General features: G+C 54.2%; 7 protein-coding genes across 7 annotated transcripts; 4 read left to right on the forward strand and 3 right to left on the reverse strand.

Annotated features, from left to right (window-relative positions):
• Positions 1 to 2,259: 2,259 nt before the first annotated feature.
• Positions 2,260 to 3,915, reverse strand: NCS54_00085600 (Hypothetical protein; the record flags this gene model as incomplete). Its single annotated transcript, XM_053146493.1, has 3 exons — positions 2,260 to 2,608; positions 2,664 to 3,271; positions 3,322 to 3,915. The coding sequence occupies 3 exons, from the start codon at positions 3,913 to 3,915 to the stop codon at positions 2,260 to 2,262; spliced, it is 1,551 nt and encodes a 516-aa protein (XP_053002468.1).
• A 427-nt stretch (positions 3,916 to 4,342) lies between these two features.
• NCS54_00085700 (NADH-ubiquinone oxidoreductase 12 kDa subunit, mitochondrial) lies at positions 4,343 to 4,804 on the forward strand (the record flags this gene model as incomplete). The annotated part of the gene is made up of 2 exons (XM_053146494.1): positions 4,343 to 4,568; positions 4,647 to 4,804. The coding sequence occupies 2 exons, from the start codon at positions 4,343 to 4,345 to the stop codon at positions 4,802 to 4,804; spliced, it is 384 nt and encodes a 127-aa protein (XP_053002469.1).
• A 386-nt stretch (positions 4,805 to 5,190) lies between these two features.
• Positions 5,191 to 5,827, forward strand: NCS54_00085800 (Hypothetical protein; the record flags this gene model as incomplete). The annotated part of the gene is made up of 2 exons (XM_053146495.1): positions 5,191 to 5,515; positions 5,571 to 5,827. The coding sequence occupies 2 exons, from the start codon at positions 5,191 to 5,193 to the stop codon at positions 5,825 to 5,827; spliced, it is 582 nt and encodes a 193-aa protein (XP_053002470.1).
• Positions 5,828 to 6,143: 316 nt separating this feature from the next.
• Positions 6,144 to 7,503, reverse strand: NCS54_00085900 (WH2 domain-containing protein; the record flags this gene model as incomplete). Its single annotated transcript, XM_053146496.1, has 2 exons — positions 6,144 to 7,304; positions 7,381 to 7,503. The coding sequence occupies 2 exons, from the start codon at positions 7,501 to 7,503 to the stop codon at positions 6,144 to 6,146; spliced, it is 1,284 nt and encodes a 427-aa protein (XP_053002471.1).
• Positions 7,504 to 8,422: 919 nt separating this feature from the next.
• Positions 8,423 to 9,658, forward strand: NCS54_00086000 (Hypothetical protein; the record flags this gene model as incomplete). Its single annotated transcript, XM_053146497.1, has 1 exon — positions 8,423 to 9,658. One exon carries the CDS (start codon positions 8,423 to 8,425, stop codon positions 9,656 to 9,658), a length of 1,236 nt encoding a protein of 411 aa, XP_053002472.1.
• Positions 9,659 to 9,793: 135 nt separating this feature from the next.
• NCS54_00086100 (Hypothetical protein) lies at positions 9,794 to 11,105 on the reverse strand (the record flags this gene model as incomplete). The annotated part of the gene is made up of 5 exons (XM_053146498.1): positions 9,794 to 10,179; positions 10,234 to 10,301; positions 10,349 to 10,722; positions 10,784 to 10,888; positions 10,941 to 11,105. 5 exons carry the CDS (start codon positions 11,103 to 11,105, stop codon positions 9,794 to 9,796), a joined length of 1,098 nt encoding a protein of 365 aa, XP_053002473.1.
• A 1,635-nt stretch (positions 11,106 to 12,740) lies between these two features.
• NCS54_00086200 (AB hydrolase-1 domain-containing protein) lies at positions 12,741 to 13,766 on the forward strand (the record flags this gene model as incomplete). The annotated part of the gene is made up of 1 exon (XM_053146499.1): positions 12,741 to 13,766. One exon carries the CDS (start codon positions 12,741 to 12,743, stop codon positions 13,764 to 13,766), a length of 1,026 nt encoding a protein of 341 aa, XP_053002474.1.
• Positions 13,767 to 13,913: the final 147 nt, after the last annotated feature.

A 13,913-nucleotide genomic window follows, 5' to 3' on the forward strand; every position in this document is an offset into this window, starting at 1 on the left:
GATCTACATGCCCCATCAAGCCAGCGTTCAAATAAGCCTTGAAAACTACAAGCCAAGATGATGGTATCTTGACGATACTGAAGGGAAAGTATACCTTGCAACTTTATAACAGCCACGTTGGACACACAATGTTTCTCTCTTCTCTCTAACATTTTTGTTTTATTTTATTTCCAAAACATGTGGTTCCTGCTCGACATCAAACTTCCGCGTCTCGTGTCTTCCTGGTCCATGCAAAGTCCCTGCTTATTCCCCATCGCGGCAGTCATGGCGTGGTGGCATCATCGCCCAGCGCCTCAGCTCAGCCCAAGAATCATTCCAAAAGTGCGCCTCTGCTTCTGGGTTTGGATCCTCTTTGCGTCATCCAGCAGCAGCCCTTACAGGAGCCCAAGCCTCAAAAACTTACGCAGCAACAGTCATAAGCTGAAAAAAAAGACGGGCGTCGTAGTCGCCAGCTGACTCCCAACACCTAGGCTCGCTTCTGATATCCCCTCCTCAACAAATCGTGTTGTCAACCCACAGCGTATGGGTATTAACTTGCTCAAGCGTGTGTGGGCTCTTTTCAGACTGGACCTTCCACGCGCGCGGTGTCTCAGCATTGAGCCATAACTGCCTATCCTGGGCGTTGCCCAAAGCGCGATGCTGTGCATCCATAGATCCTCGAAGACATCTCTTGATAGGTCACAGCCGATATTAGGAGCATGTGCCTAAAGAGTATTCGCGCCGTCTTTTGCGAGGCCTTTATTAACTAAAAGCCCGATGTGAGCCCATTTGGAACTCATCCGTTGCATCTGCCGCATCAGCTTCCAGCACAACACATGACCCGGACGACAGAATCGTCCCACTGCGAAACACTCACGCTCGCTCATCATGACAACCTATACAGCACGCAAGTAAAAGGGGTCTGGTCCCGCGACGTCATGAGGAGAAAACATGATCAAAGTTTATTACGCTGCTGAAAAGGTAAATAGATGCCCCACAACGCTCTGGTGTTGGAACTGTCACTCTCGAGCGGTTGAAGTCCTCTCCAAATTAGCCTTTGGAATAGGTACGCCCCGTATCGTAAAGTTAAGTTTGACCTTGATACCTCTTCTAGTTTGGTTCGCTTGTTGATAGCCTTGCTATCTAAGTCGATCAAGCCAGATGAGAACATGGCTGGTAGACTCTTGGCTTCCTTGATGGGCTCATTGCTTGCGAGCCACTCACCCATGTCCCCAGTCTTGGAAAGACTGAACTCAGTCGTGTAAAATTGGTGCAGCCTGTTTCTCGAGTCACGATCGATAAACACCGGGCCGAAAGAAATGGAGTCCTGGATATTGTCAAATGGAGTGCCGTGTCCTAGATCCCTTACTGCCGAAGGGTGTGACCACCGACCTACGAGACCTCCATGCAGATATCTATTACGGGGACTGTCAAGATCAGCAAGAGTGTCTCAAAGAGGTTCTTGCATCTATCGGGCCAGGGAAGTTGGATCTCATTACTTTCCCTCTGGACGGAGATGACTTTTACAAGAACCATCTCAAGCCTAAGCTATATCCAAACCAATAGGACACGGTCTGTGAACACACATAGCACACCTATCACATCACATATAAGACGCCAAAGTTATTGGAACAAAATGATCAACTTTTATTACGCCCTCTACCTAGTACATGTGGACGGATGCCGGTGCCCCTCGAGAGCAAACGCGGCAGTGGTATACTTACCAACATCAACCAGAAGAAACAAATCCCAGATGGCAACTGAACATGGACAGGGTGATTAAGGAATTAGGGTGGGTGGTCGTCAAAGGCAGGGTCATCGTCAACTGAAGCTCGAGTCAGGCGAGGCAACGTAGGTCGTTTCGTTGCGTTTCGAAAAGCCCCCAGGACCCTCAGAGCATTCGCACGAACCGACTTGGTCCACTCCGCCCTGTCCTCTTGATAGAAGACTGGGGGAGAATCTTCCCAAAGAGCCGTCAAATCCCTCATGAAGCCCACGTGGTGTCCGTCTTGCCGACAGACTTGTTCAAAACCCAACATCAAAAAGCTGTAGTTGCCAGTGATGGCGTCTTTGCTAGATGCCACGAGCCCACGGTCCCCAAGTGTATATGCCCCCAGGTCTATCATGGCTTCACATCCATGGATGTGAAGCGTATTCTCAAAGCCCACGACTCCTCAAGGGAGGTATAACTTGTGTTGAAACGACAGCCCACAAAGCCCACTTTAATGGTAAATCCGCCAAATGCCCACTCGGTCTGCAGTATTATGCATGAGCCCACGTTTAGTCGAACGAGATCTTGGTGCCGGAGTAGCTGGCAGGAGTGCTGTTAGCACCGGTGCCGAAGCCACCACGACCACCGCCACGACCGCCACGTCCACGACCACCACCGCGACCACCACCACCACGGCCACCGAAACCACCACGGCCGCCACCGCGACCGCCTCCACGACCACCTCCGAAGCCGCCACCACCACCCTGCTGGGGTCGGCTGCTGGCAAAGTCCAAGCGGACGCTGCGAGACATACGTCCGTTGCCGATAGGGGCACCGTTCTTGGCGTCAATGACAGCCTTGGCATCCTCAACAGAGTTGAAGCTGACATAACCGAAACCCTTCAGGTTACCAGAGTCACTGACATGTATGTTAGCTTGAATAGTCTTCTGAAGTGTTGACTGTTTGAACTTACGGGTCGGTGGGAAGTCGGACGCTGGCAACGGCAGCGATCTCGCCAAAGAACTCACGGACGGCATCCTGATCAACGTCGAAAGGCAGGTTGCCGACGAAGAGAGTGTCGCTCTCGGGGCTGAGGGTGTCGCCGTGTCGCTTGGCGCGGTCGGCAGCACGGCCCTGGGGGTTGGCATCGGCAGGGCGAGCGTTGGCGTAGTCGAGGTTGAGGGCACGGCCGTCGAGCTCGAAACCCTGCATGGCCTCGTAGGCCTTGGTGCAACCCTCAGGGTTGTTGAAGTCGACATAACCGAAGCCACGGCTGCGGCCAGTTCCCTTCTCAGTGACAACACGAGCGCCGACGAGACCGTCGAACTCCTTGAAGGCCTCGTAGAGAGCATCGTCATCGATGTTCCAGCTCAGGCTACCAGCAAAGAGGGTAGTGGGAGCATCAGTCTTGGTCTTCTTAGCCTCGTCAGAGTCGATGTCGTCCTCAGCCTTGCGCTTCTTGGAGGGAGCCTCCTCAGTCTTCTCAGCCTTGGCATCGGACTCCTCAGAGCTGTCATCGCTGTCATCAGAATCCTCCTCGGAATCATCAGAGTCGTCCGAATCGTCAGAGGAAGCGGCCTTCTGTTACTATGTTAGTATGAAACTTGAAAAGAGGACACGGTAAGACAAACCTTCTCGGCAACCTTGGCGGCGGGCTTCTCCTCCTCCTTCTCCTCAGACTCGTCGTCAGAGTCGGAGTCGGAGTCAGAGCCAGACTCAGAGTCGGAAGAGTCAGAGGACTCAGCCTTCTTAGCAGGAGCCTTGGCGGTACCGTTGACCTTGGCAGCCTTGGCCTTGGGCTTCTCCTCCTCCTCAGACTCACTGTCGGAGTCGTCAGAGTCGTCGGAGCCAGAGCCAGAGCCAGACTCGGAGTCGGACTCAGAGTCGGAGGAAGGGGTAGGGGCCTTGGCCTTGGCCTTGCCGTTGGTGGTGGGCTTCTTGGTGACCTTCTTCTCCTCCTCAGAGGAAGAGTCGGAGTCGGAAGAGGACTCGGCCTCGCTCTCAGACTCGGACTCGGACTCGGAGGACTCAGACTCGGGCTCGGGGGCCTTCTTCTTCTTCTTGGAGTCCTTCTCCTTGACAAGCTTCTTAGCGGCGGACTTGGCCAGCTCCTTGGACTTGGCCTTGGAGGTCTTGGAGGGCTTGGTGATGCCTCCGGCCTTGACGGCGGCGAGGGGCTCGGCGGCCTTAGCCTTCTTGCTCTCCTTTGTCTTGGACTTGGCCATTGTGAATTTGTGTGAGGGGGGCGGAAGGGGAAATGTCTAAACGAGGTGAATAGACAGAATGAGGATGGAGAGAAGCGGATGCAGAAGGAGGATTGCAGTCGCGCCTTGTATACCTTTTTAACCTGGGAGGTTGGGTCGACTGGCGCGGCAGAGTTTTTTTTTTTTTTTGCCAGTCAAATGGTGGGGCAGTAAAAGCGGTGAATGATCCTTGCTCCGGACAAGGAAGGTGGTCTGGGGTCTGTGCTTGTTCGTGCTTGCCTGAGAAATCAGGTCGGCTGTCATTGGACATCCAAATCAATTGAAGCTTCAAGCTACGGACATCCTAAGTTGCCGATATCGACCGAGTCCACATCGAAAGCCGCGCTCATAGTCTCTCGCTCACGTACCCAATTCGAAAGCCCCGAGGCCTCTCAATCTGATCGTCGCCATGCCTACCCCCGAGTCCGAGCAGTTCAAGGCCCAGAAGCCTACCGTCCCTCCCACCTTCAACGGCGTCAACTACGACGATACCAAGGCCTTCAAGGCTGCTGAGGATGCCCTCATCCGGGAACAATGGGTTGGCGCCATGATGACCCGGCTCGTCGGCGAGGAGCTGGGCAAGTGCTACGTCCGTGAGGGCGTGAACCACCTCGAGAACTGCGGTCACCTCCGAGGTTAGTCGGCCGGATGGAGCTCGCGGAAGACAGCTGCTGGGTTCCTGCCCTTGAGCATTCACTGATGACGAGCTACAGAGCGATACCTCCAATTGCTGAAGACGAACAAGATCAAGGGCACCAAGTTCCTGCAGCAGAACTACATTGACCAGAAGGAGGAGGAGCTTGACCGGGCAGCCAAGGTGCACACCAGCGACAAGGTCGCCAAGATCAACCAGGACCGTTTCGCTTCGTGAGATCCGAATTGGCCGGTGCATGTGCTTAAGAGAGAGGATTGAGTAGACCTTGGTTATCTAGATGCGAGGGAATTGTGGTCTTGATATCAAAGGCATCGAGTTGTCACAACCTCGGTTTTCGTGGTAAAGGTGAAGCAAACACCTAGACCCTGTATGACTGTGTATATATCAGGAAGCAATGAAACAAAAATGATCCACGAGTTGTTGTTCAATTGCATGATATGTCCTTGGTTACTAGTCACTGAAACTCGCGGGCATTTATCGCGAGGCTGACAATTGCTGGTTACCTTCGTCCTGATTGGCCACTCACCTCACACCTCCAAAATTTCTCCAGAACAGCGAGCCTTGTCACCCACCATCTCCCATCACCCACCACCACATCCATCATGTTCTGCACCAGGTGCTTCCGCGCCACCGTATCGCGGCGTCCGCTGCCGCTCCTGCGGCAATTCTCAACAACAATTCCCTTCCGAAACGCCGAACCCGTGTTTTCGACGCCCATCACCGGGCCCGGCGAGGCCTTGCCGGACACTCCCATTCCCCGGTCGTCCTGTCGAGCTGGGACCCCACTGAACGGACTCAACTATTTCAAGGGCGGCCAAGATCCCGTTGCGAAGAAGGACGAGGAATACCCCGAGTGGCTGTGGTCATGCCTGGATGTGCTTAAGAAGAGCGCCGATTCGGAGGACGCAGATGCCGGAGACGAGTTCTGTACGTCGTGGAAAACCCCCACCTAGCATGAGCTCTTGCTAACGACCAATTCCAGCAAAATCAAAGAAGCAGCGAAAGCTAGCAGCCAAGCGTCAGAAGGCCCTCGAGGCCAAGCTGCTTGCCGAGGGCAACCTCGAAGCCCTCGCCCCCAAGGTGCCCTTGCAGCACCAGTCCATCAACATCCTCGGCGAGGAGAACCAGGGCGTCGAGCACAACGTCGAGGCGGCGGCGAAGCGAGAGGAGCTCAAGAAGGCGATGCGCAAGGAGAGGAAGGCCAAGATCAAGGAGACCAACTACCTCAAGTCTATGTAAAGCGCATGATGAATTGGGTATACCTGTACACTACCAGGAGGCGGATGGAACTCGACTGTACTATACATGCCAGGAGGCATGACGATTTACACATGATTGAATAGAATCTTCAACGTGATTTGGTCGGCTCGTTGTGAGCATGATTCCATTAATATGGTTGTTTCACGATATTCACGCAAAAAGAGACATGAGGGAATTCGCCTTTATTCTAAAATTTCCAATCTATTCAAACCCCGCAAGTATCTACCCGTGAATGCTATAGAAACTCCTGTGGTGTTAAGGGCATAGGCTGGCTTAACTGGAGCTGCATGAGATCTCATAGAGCGCTCAGGTCCAACGGCACACTGCTTCCTCGCCCCGCCCTGTACTTCCTTGTGCCGCCTACAAAATCTCTTGGTTTGGGGAACAGACCCTCGTCCTTGAAATGCCACCTGGAGTCATTAATCACCACATGTGTGCCACCTGTAGCACCAGGTGTCTGCGCAGGCGAACCCTTGGCGGGGCTAGGAGATTTCGCTCCATTGGCTGTCAGAGTAAACATGCTGGGGTCCAACATGGATTGGCGGAGAGAGGAGCCGCGGGAACGTGTCACTGGAGGCGGCGGTGAAGCTGCAGTTGGAGGTGCTGGCGCTGATGATGGGGGCGGGGGGGGCGCGGAGCTTGGAGATGCTTGGCCAGCTGCGCGGATGGCAGCTTGAGCAGCAAGCGAGGGTGTTGAGTGAGACGCTGCAGGTGGTGGAGGAGGCGGGGGAGGTTGTGCTCGCGGCGTGGGAGATACACTTGGGCGAGGAGGAGGAGGCGCCGCAGAAGGGGGAGGAGGTGGAGGTGCGGGCGGAGCTGGAGCGGAGGACACTGGCGGAGGGGGAGGAGGAGGAGCTGGTGCTGACGGCACAGATGGCGGCAACGACATGGACGAGGGCTTCCGCGATGTCGGGAGAGGAGGCGGCTTCTTCCCTATCGGAGGAGGCGGAGGCTTTGATCCTACCGGAGTCGTCTTCCTCAAGTTCGATCCTCCGGGAGGCGGCATCGGAGGTCGGCCAGGAATCGCGGGAGCAGCCCCTATCGGGGGCTTCGGCGCCCCAAAGGTCGGCGGTTTCGGGGCGGATGTTGTAGGCTCGGGATCGGACAGATATGTCGAGTCGGAGTTGGCACCGGTGTCGATACCTCCTCCTCTCTTCTTCAACTTGGGCATACCGCCAGCGAAGAGACCGCCTAGCTGCGGCGCCGCGTCCATGCCTCCTCCCGCCGCATCGCGAGACCCCTGATCGCTGTTGCTCCTGGCTCGGTTTCCTGGCACAGGTGGTGCCAGTCCTCCTGGAGGCTTCGGTGCACCGCCCAGAACTGGGACAGGAGGCGCGCCTCCGATCGGAGGGCCTGACGAGCTTGATGAAGATTTGCCGACTTGAGGGGCGGAACGGTCATTTGTGACGGCTTTCTTGAGAGCTTTGCCTTTGTGAATGTCGGAAAGTAGAGCGCCCTAGCATGGTTCATTAGATTCTGATCGATTCCTCCTTGTCGCGATTCTGGAAATGCTTCCTGGGCATGGAACATACTCGGTTGGGCAATCCTCCAGCTGCAGGCCGTCCAGGAAGTCCTCCTGGGGGAGGAGGGGGCGGAGGAGGAGGACCACCACCACCAGGCGGGGGAGGAGGAGGTGGAGGAGGAGGGGGCGGCATGGCAGCGTCGACTTGTGGCCTTGACGATGCTGAGTTGGTGTTGGCGATATGGTGTCGTTCGATAGGATCGACAAAGCCGTCTAGACTCGCCGGGGTCTTCGGGCGCGAGAGCAAAAAGGGTTCGGTCTGCTATAAGACAAAGGCAAAGGGCGGTATAGCTATTGCAAGCTGACGAACTGCTGCTGCTGATATACGGGTGCTCGAGTATAGGCGCCTAAGGGAAGGCAGCAGCCAAGAAGTGAGAAGTAAAGGCTGAAGATTGAAAAGCTGAGTCGTATGCCCCGTGGTACCCAACCTTAAGGTGAAGAGCCAGAGCCAGTTTCGTCATGGTCAACGCTTACGCTGCAAAGGGGGCACAGCATGGATGCAGCCCAGCCCGCCCAGCCCAGGATCCATCGTTAACGAGGGCCACCTCATGGGTAAGCCCCGCTTTCGTCCATCGTTCTAGCGCTTGGTCGCTTCGATTTTAGCGGGCATGTCACTGTAAATCAGAGCCTGATCCCACATGTTTGTCACTGGCTGCGATTTCGCTTCGGTATGATTCTTGGACTTGTAGCAGTGATACAGAGTAGAGATGAAATGAGCTACAATCTCTTTAGACATGAGATTATCTCACACTAACTATTGTCACCATCAGGTAACCGTCAATCATTCAAGTTCATGTTCAGGCTGCCATTTAAACACCAGCTTTGAGATGAGAGGTAACAGCCTATCAGAGTCCCCGTTTTGCCATCGAAGTGGGTCTGGACCTTGTGCGAGAACGCTCCCTCTGATTGGCAACGATTTTCGACATCGGGAAATATTCAAGTCAGTTATCGACATCCGACGACCAAAGAAGAGGACGGCGACCTTCAATTGGGGCTGAATTAACGGCCAAAGACATCGAACCCCGCGACTTCACCCATCACCGGCTCCTACCATGCGACGAGCAAGCCCGCGGCAGATCGGCAACGTCTGCCATCAATGCGCCTTTGCGCCGGCTCGAGCGGTCGCCAACCAAGCCTTCCTCAGCGGCGCTCTTCTATCAAGCGCTCGACACGTCCGCAATTCGACCCTTAAGCCCTTGGCCGTGCGATGGGTCGCAACATCTCCGTACCCCGATCTCAACATCCAGCCACCCGACGCCGCGAGTGTCCCGAGGCAACTGACGGACCCGGCACAATTGGCCAAGATCGTGGGGGACAACACGAACAAGTTCCTCTCGACGGATGGAATCCCGGCTAAGCAATTGACGAGTGCCGCTCTGGAAACATGTCTTAGGGCTGCGGAGGCCCTCCAGCCCCAGGTCCGGAAAGCTGAGGCTCAGTCACGGGCGTCGACCTCGAAGCTCATGGCTCTGGGGGCAGAGAGGACCGGTAACAGGCCGATCAAGATGGACTCGCAGCTGGCCGACAGCATCAAGAAGATCTCATACTCGGCATACACCATCATCTCACACCCCAATGTCGAGATAACGCCCGAGTTCCTCGAGCTGTATGTGGTCATCCAGGCGACTCTGGGTCGACCCGAGTCCCTCCCCGCCGTCCTCGACATGTTTGCCAGCAAGAAGAAGCCGGTTGTCAAGAACGGCATTGTGCAATACGTTGCTTCAAATCCCAACGCTGCGATAAAGGCCGTCCAGAGCGACGTGGCCGACATGGCCCTGCAGAGCGCCATTGACGCCAAGAACTTGGATTCCGCCTTGGGCATCGTCGAGGCCTCATTTAGCCTCCCCGCCTTCAAGCGCCAGAAGCTCCTCAAGCACGCCACAACCCCAGCCCTCGCCCTCGGTACTCTCCCTTTTGGCATCTTTGGTCTAGCATCTGCCTACGCCGCCTACTGGCAGAACACCATGGATATCACCACGGCCACTGGAATCGGTTTCGCCGGTATCTCTGGCTACTTCCTGGTGGTGGGATCCATGGGCTTGATCGCCAAGCTGAGCAACAAGGACCAGATGAAGCGTGTGACGTGGGCGCCCGGAACGCCGCTGCGTTACCGATGGCTGAGGGAAGAGGAGCGGGCGGCGATGGACAAGATTGCCTGCGCGTGGGGATTCAAGGAGCCCTGGAGGCATGGAGAAGAGTCAGGACCCGAGTGGGAGGGCCTCAAGGAGTATATGGGCTACCGACAAATGATTCTGGATCGGGTCGAGTTCATGGAGGGCATGAGCTAGTTTTCTCCTTGTCGAGGTTCTTGTAAATCATATATTTGTATAAAAGACATTATACTTGAACGACTTTAGCCCCCTCTAAATGGAAGTCAAATTCCCTTGAAACCAAACGCCTTGCATTCCCAAGATACACCCCTTTTACGCGTCCTGTTGATACTTGTTCCTAGCCTCGGTATCAGTCTCATACGTGACACCGTATGTGGTCTTCCGTACGATCCCAATTTCGCTAGGTGCATCGTTGCCTTTCAACGAGTCCAGGATATATTCCTCACTTGCCCCGTCGGTGCGGAGGACTTCGCTCTGGTTGAAACCCTCAGCGTGCCGGGGTCCGACATATGGCCTCCATGCCCCAGGCTGGTCCCCAGACCTGTCGCTGAGGACATAATCCTCGGAGCTGGAGGCCTTGGAACCGGCAAACCAGGCTGGGAAGAGAATCGCCAGGAGCATGCGGCACATGGGCAGGCAGGCGCAAATAATGGCCATATTCTCCTCGATCATGGTCCATAGCGTTGACGCGATGTCGTCTAGTCAAAAGCCCTCAGTATAAGCCAACGATATATCCTAGGAGATGTACGTACATGTTATGTCGGGGCTGGTGGTTGAGAAGCGAAGTGTTGTCGCGCGCATGATGGACGTGACGGTGACACTTGAGCCGATAAGTATATGCTATCATGGACATAGAGCAGCACTTACAAGCTTCCCATAGCAAACACTAACATTAGTGCTCTCTTGTGAGCTACCGACAATTGGCTCGTCCATATGGGCTGCATAGGCAGTAACAGGATCAAGATGTCGGTGGCGATCGAGAAGCCAGCGTTCGCATACCAGTTCTTAGTAAGACTGATACACGTCGGTTGCATCGACTTATCCCAGGCTCCTCTGATGGGCTTGCACTGCCAGATGGACGACGCGGTGGTTGCTATCATGTAGCAGGTGATGAGAGCCATGAGGGTATAGCAGGATATGCGGAACCATCGCTGGACGAAGATTCGGAGGTACAGGAGCAGGATCGAGATCTTTGTAAGGTTGATGGTGAGCTTGTAGAAGATCTGGGCGACATAGAAGAGCTTGAAATTAGTTAGTGTTGTCTGTAAGGGCTATCGAGGGCTGGAGATGGTGTCATGTTACTTTGAGTGCCATCAGCTTATTCTGGGGAGCCAAGTTCTTGATGTGTTGACTAAACCCATACTCGCACGAGATCATCATCAGAATCTGCACGATCAGGGCACAAGTCTTTGTTGTCAATGTTAGTACTCTGCTGGAGGGCGGGATGGCTTCAACTTACAAAGGATAACAGAATGGTCCAGTCATCCCAGCCCAAACCCGACCTCTTGGCTATCCGACTCCAGAACCGAATAAAGAGAAAGACAGGCGTCAAGACGAAGAAGATTATACAAGGAATACGGACTTGAGCTGCGTTGCTCTCACCCGGAATGTTTCCAGACACCATTGTTGGCAGATGGGGTCTAAGAAAGCCATGTATATTGGCATGTAGCACCCCAGATGAAAATCGCAAGACAGCACTGGATGGGTTATATCTCGCATGAAAAACTCTCCAGGATGTCTCTTGTCTCCTCTCTAACCGTACCACGGATCCGCCGCCTTCTCTCTCAAGGTGGAGGAGACATGCTCGTTGCTTCTGCAAGGGCGGGCCACACGTCTACGAGAGCTGAAGACGACACGAATCGGGCTCTCCCGAGCCTATGCCCAATAGAAGCCTATTCAAGCTGGGAGCGGCACTTCATGACGACAAAGGACCAGTCAGTGGAGGGACGGCACGGCAGGTGATGTTCAGCCGGGCTTAGATCGGCGATTGTCAACAAAGAAACACGGGCTCCGATTAGCCTATTCTACCCATTGTTTCTTCTTCCATCTTCTTCAGCAAAATTATAACTTGTGGGCGATGATGACTGGGTGCAGCAACTGTCTAAGACACGGCTCGCTGGTTGGACCGATGGGATCGAGACGGGACCATCTCGAGAAGCCACAGCTGAAACATGCCCTCGGGGCTTTTGAAGACAGAGTTTGAGGATAGGGACGATGCCCGTAAACAGAGGGGATTCAACGAGATGAGGTGGTCCCACGTATTCAAAGGGTCTTGTCCCGAGAAATCATCGACCACACCTTGTCGAAAAAGGCTTTTTCTTGAGTGTAACCTCGGAACATTCGGTATCAGACGATTTCTTTTTCTCTTGTCCCTCTTCCAAATTCCAACTAGAATAAGGCTCTCTATTGAGGGACGGGCAAACATTACAAATTCGAGATTTTGTTTGTCTTTTACTCGCGCCACCAACACTCTCAACTCGACCCAACCAACACAGCCTGTTCAAGCAAAATTCCAAAAAGCTTCGGAAGTGGGATGGAGGATGTTGGTTTTGAGAAAGTTTCGCTGTGGGATTCAGGTACATGCAGCTGAGAAAAAGCAACGATATCCCTCGGGTCTCGTGTCTGGGATCACCTCTGATGACATGTATAGAGACGGTACGACAAGAGTAGTAAGCATATTGAACATTTCCCAGGATACTCCTTGCTGATAAGAAGCTTGTTTAGTTTCTCTTTTAAGTGAAATAGCCCAGAGCCTCATGTCATTGAGAGGCTTTCTCCCGAGGTCGTGGTATGCTAATCAATCAAAGTGGACTCGTCGGCTCAGCGTTTCAACTGCTGAGACAGGGATATCCCCTCCTTGTCAATTACAAGCTTGAGTTGCAATGTTTGCTGAAGCCACGGTTCAACTCGGCCTGTGATGTTTGCTGATCAACATGCATAGCCACCTTCTCTCTTGGGTAGAGTCGTCAAAACATCTGAAACAACACCGATTCCCTGAAATTTACCCGACGACAACCACCTCGCGATGGATATTACATCGGAACCTTTGGAATGTTGGTTGAGATGCCTCTAAGCCGCGGCCCCTCCCGGGATTTTCTACACGGCTCCCCGCAGTGTGGATGGCATGGGTTGGATGTCAACAAGCCCAAGGTTGTATTACCACGGGGCATGAGGCTTTTCTCGGAACAAAAACCATCTTTATACGGTCGCTGTCCCTCTCTTCTAGTTTCCTCTACAGCACCCTCTCATATCCCATGCCATGAAGTTCTCACTCGCCTCCATCTGCTCGACCGGCCTCCTCTGCGCCGGTCTCGTCTCTGCGCAGGCCAAGGGCTCCGTGTATGATGGCGAGGTCGCCGAGGACATCAATGGATCCAATTACACCTATCCATGGCCGGTGAAGCTCTTCAAGTTCACCAGCCAGCTGCAGAAGCTCGAGATGGCATTTATGGATATTCCGCCTGAATGCGATCCCAATGGCAAGACGGCTCTTCTTCTCCACGGCAAGAACTTCTGCGGTCCTACGTGGGAGGGGACCATCCGGGCTCTGAGCCGCGAGGGATATCGCGTTGTGGCTCCAGACCAGGTGGGCTTCTGCAAGAGCTCCAAGCCTTCATCGTACCAATTCAGCCTTCACCAGTTTGCGTGGAACACCCGCGGGCTCTTGAATGCCCTTGAAGTTGACAACGTCACCGTCATTGGACATTCCCTTGGAGGCATGCTCGCAGCTCGATACAGTCTTCAGTATCCCGAGTCAGTGGACAAGACAGTCATGGTCAACGCCGTCGGCATGGAGGATTACGTCCAAAAGGGTGTTCCCTACGTCAGCATCGACACCACATACACCTCTGAGAACGCCTCGAGCTACCAGTCCATCCGGGGATACGAGCAGGCGACGTACTACATGGGCGAGTGGAAGGACGACTACGACAAGTGGGTGAGGATGCTGGTCAACATCTACTACGGCACCGAGCGCGACAACTACGTCAAGAACCAGGCACAGATCGTCGACATGGTCCTCACGCAGCCCATCGCGCATCAATTCAAGGACATCAAGACGAAGACTCTCATCATGGTCGGCACCAATGACACCACGGCCATCGGTGCGCAGTGGGCGCCCAAGGAGGTTGCGGCGAAGCTTGGTCACTTTGATGTCCTGGGCAAGGAGGTTTCGAGTCTCATTCCGGATGGTCATCTAGTCGAGTTCCCTGGGCTTGGTCATGCGCCGCAGATTTCTCATCCGTCGCTTTTTCACGAAAAGTTGGTTACGTGGTTGTCTGAATGAGTGATTCACAGTCGTGAACTGTTGAAGGACCGGCAGCTTGTTAGTTAATTGGGAACAGTATATATTAATTCCATGTCAATTCTGCCAGACATCATTCGCCTCTTTAGCGCTTCTCTGCCATGCTCCCGTGATCAGAACCAAGTCATG

Source organism: Fusarium falciforme, chromosome 1 (assembly GCF_026873545.1).
Source record: "Fusarium falciforme chromosome 1, complete sequence".
NCBI classification, from domain to species: Eukaryota; Fungi; Ascomycota; class Sordariomycetes; order Hypocreales; family Nectriaceae; genus Fusarium; species Fusarium falciforme.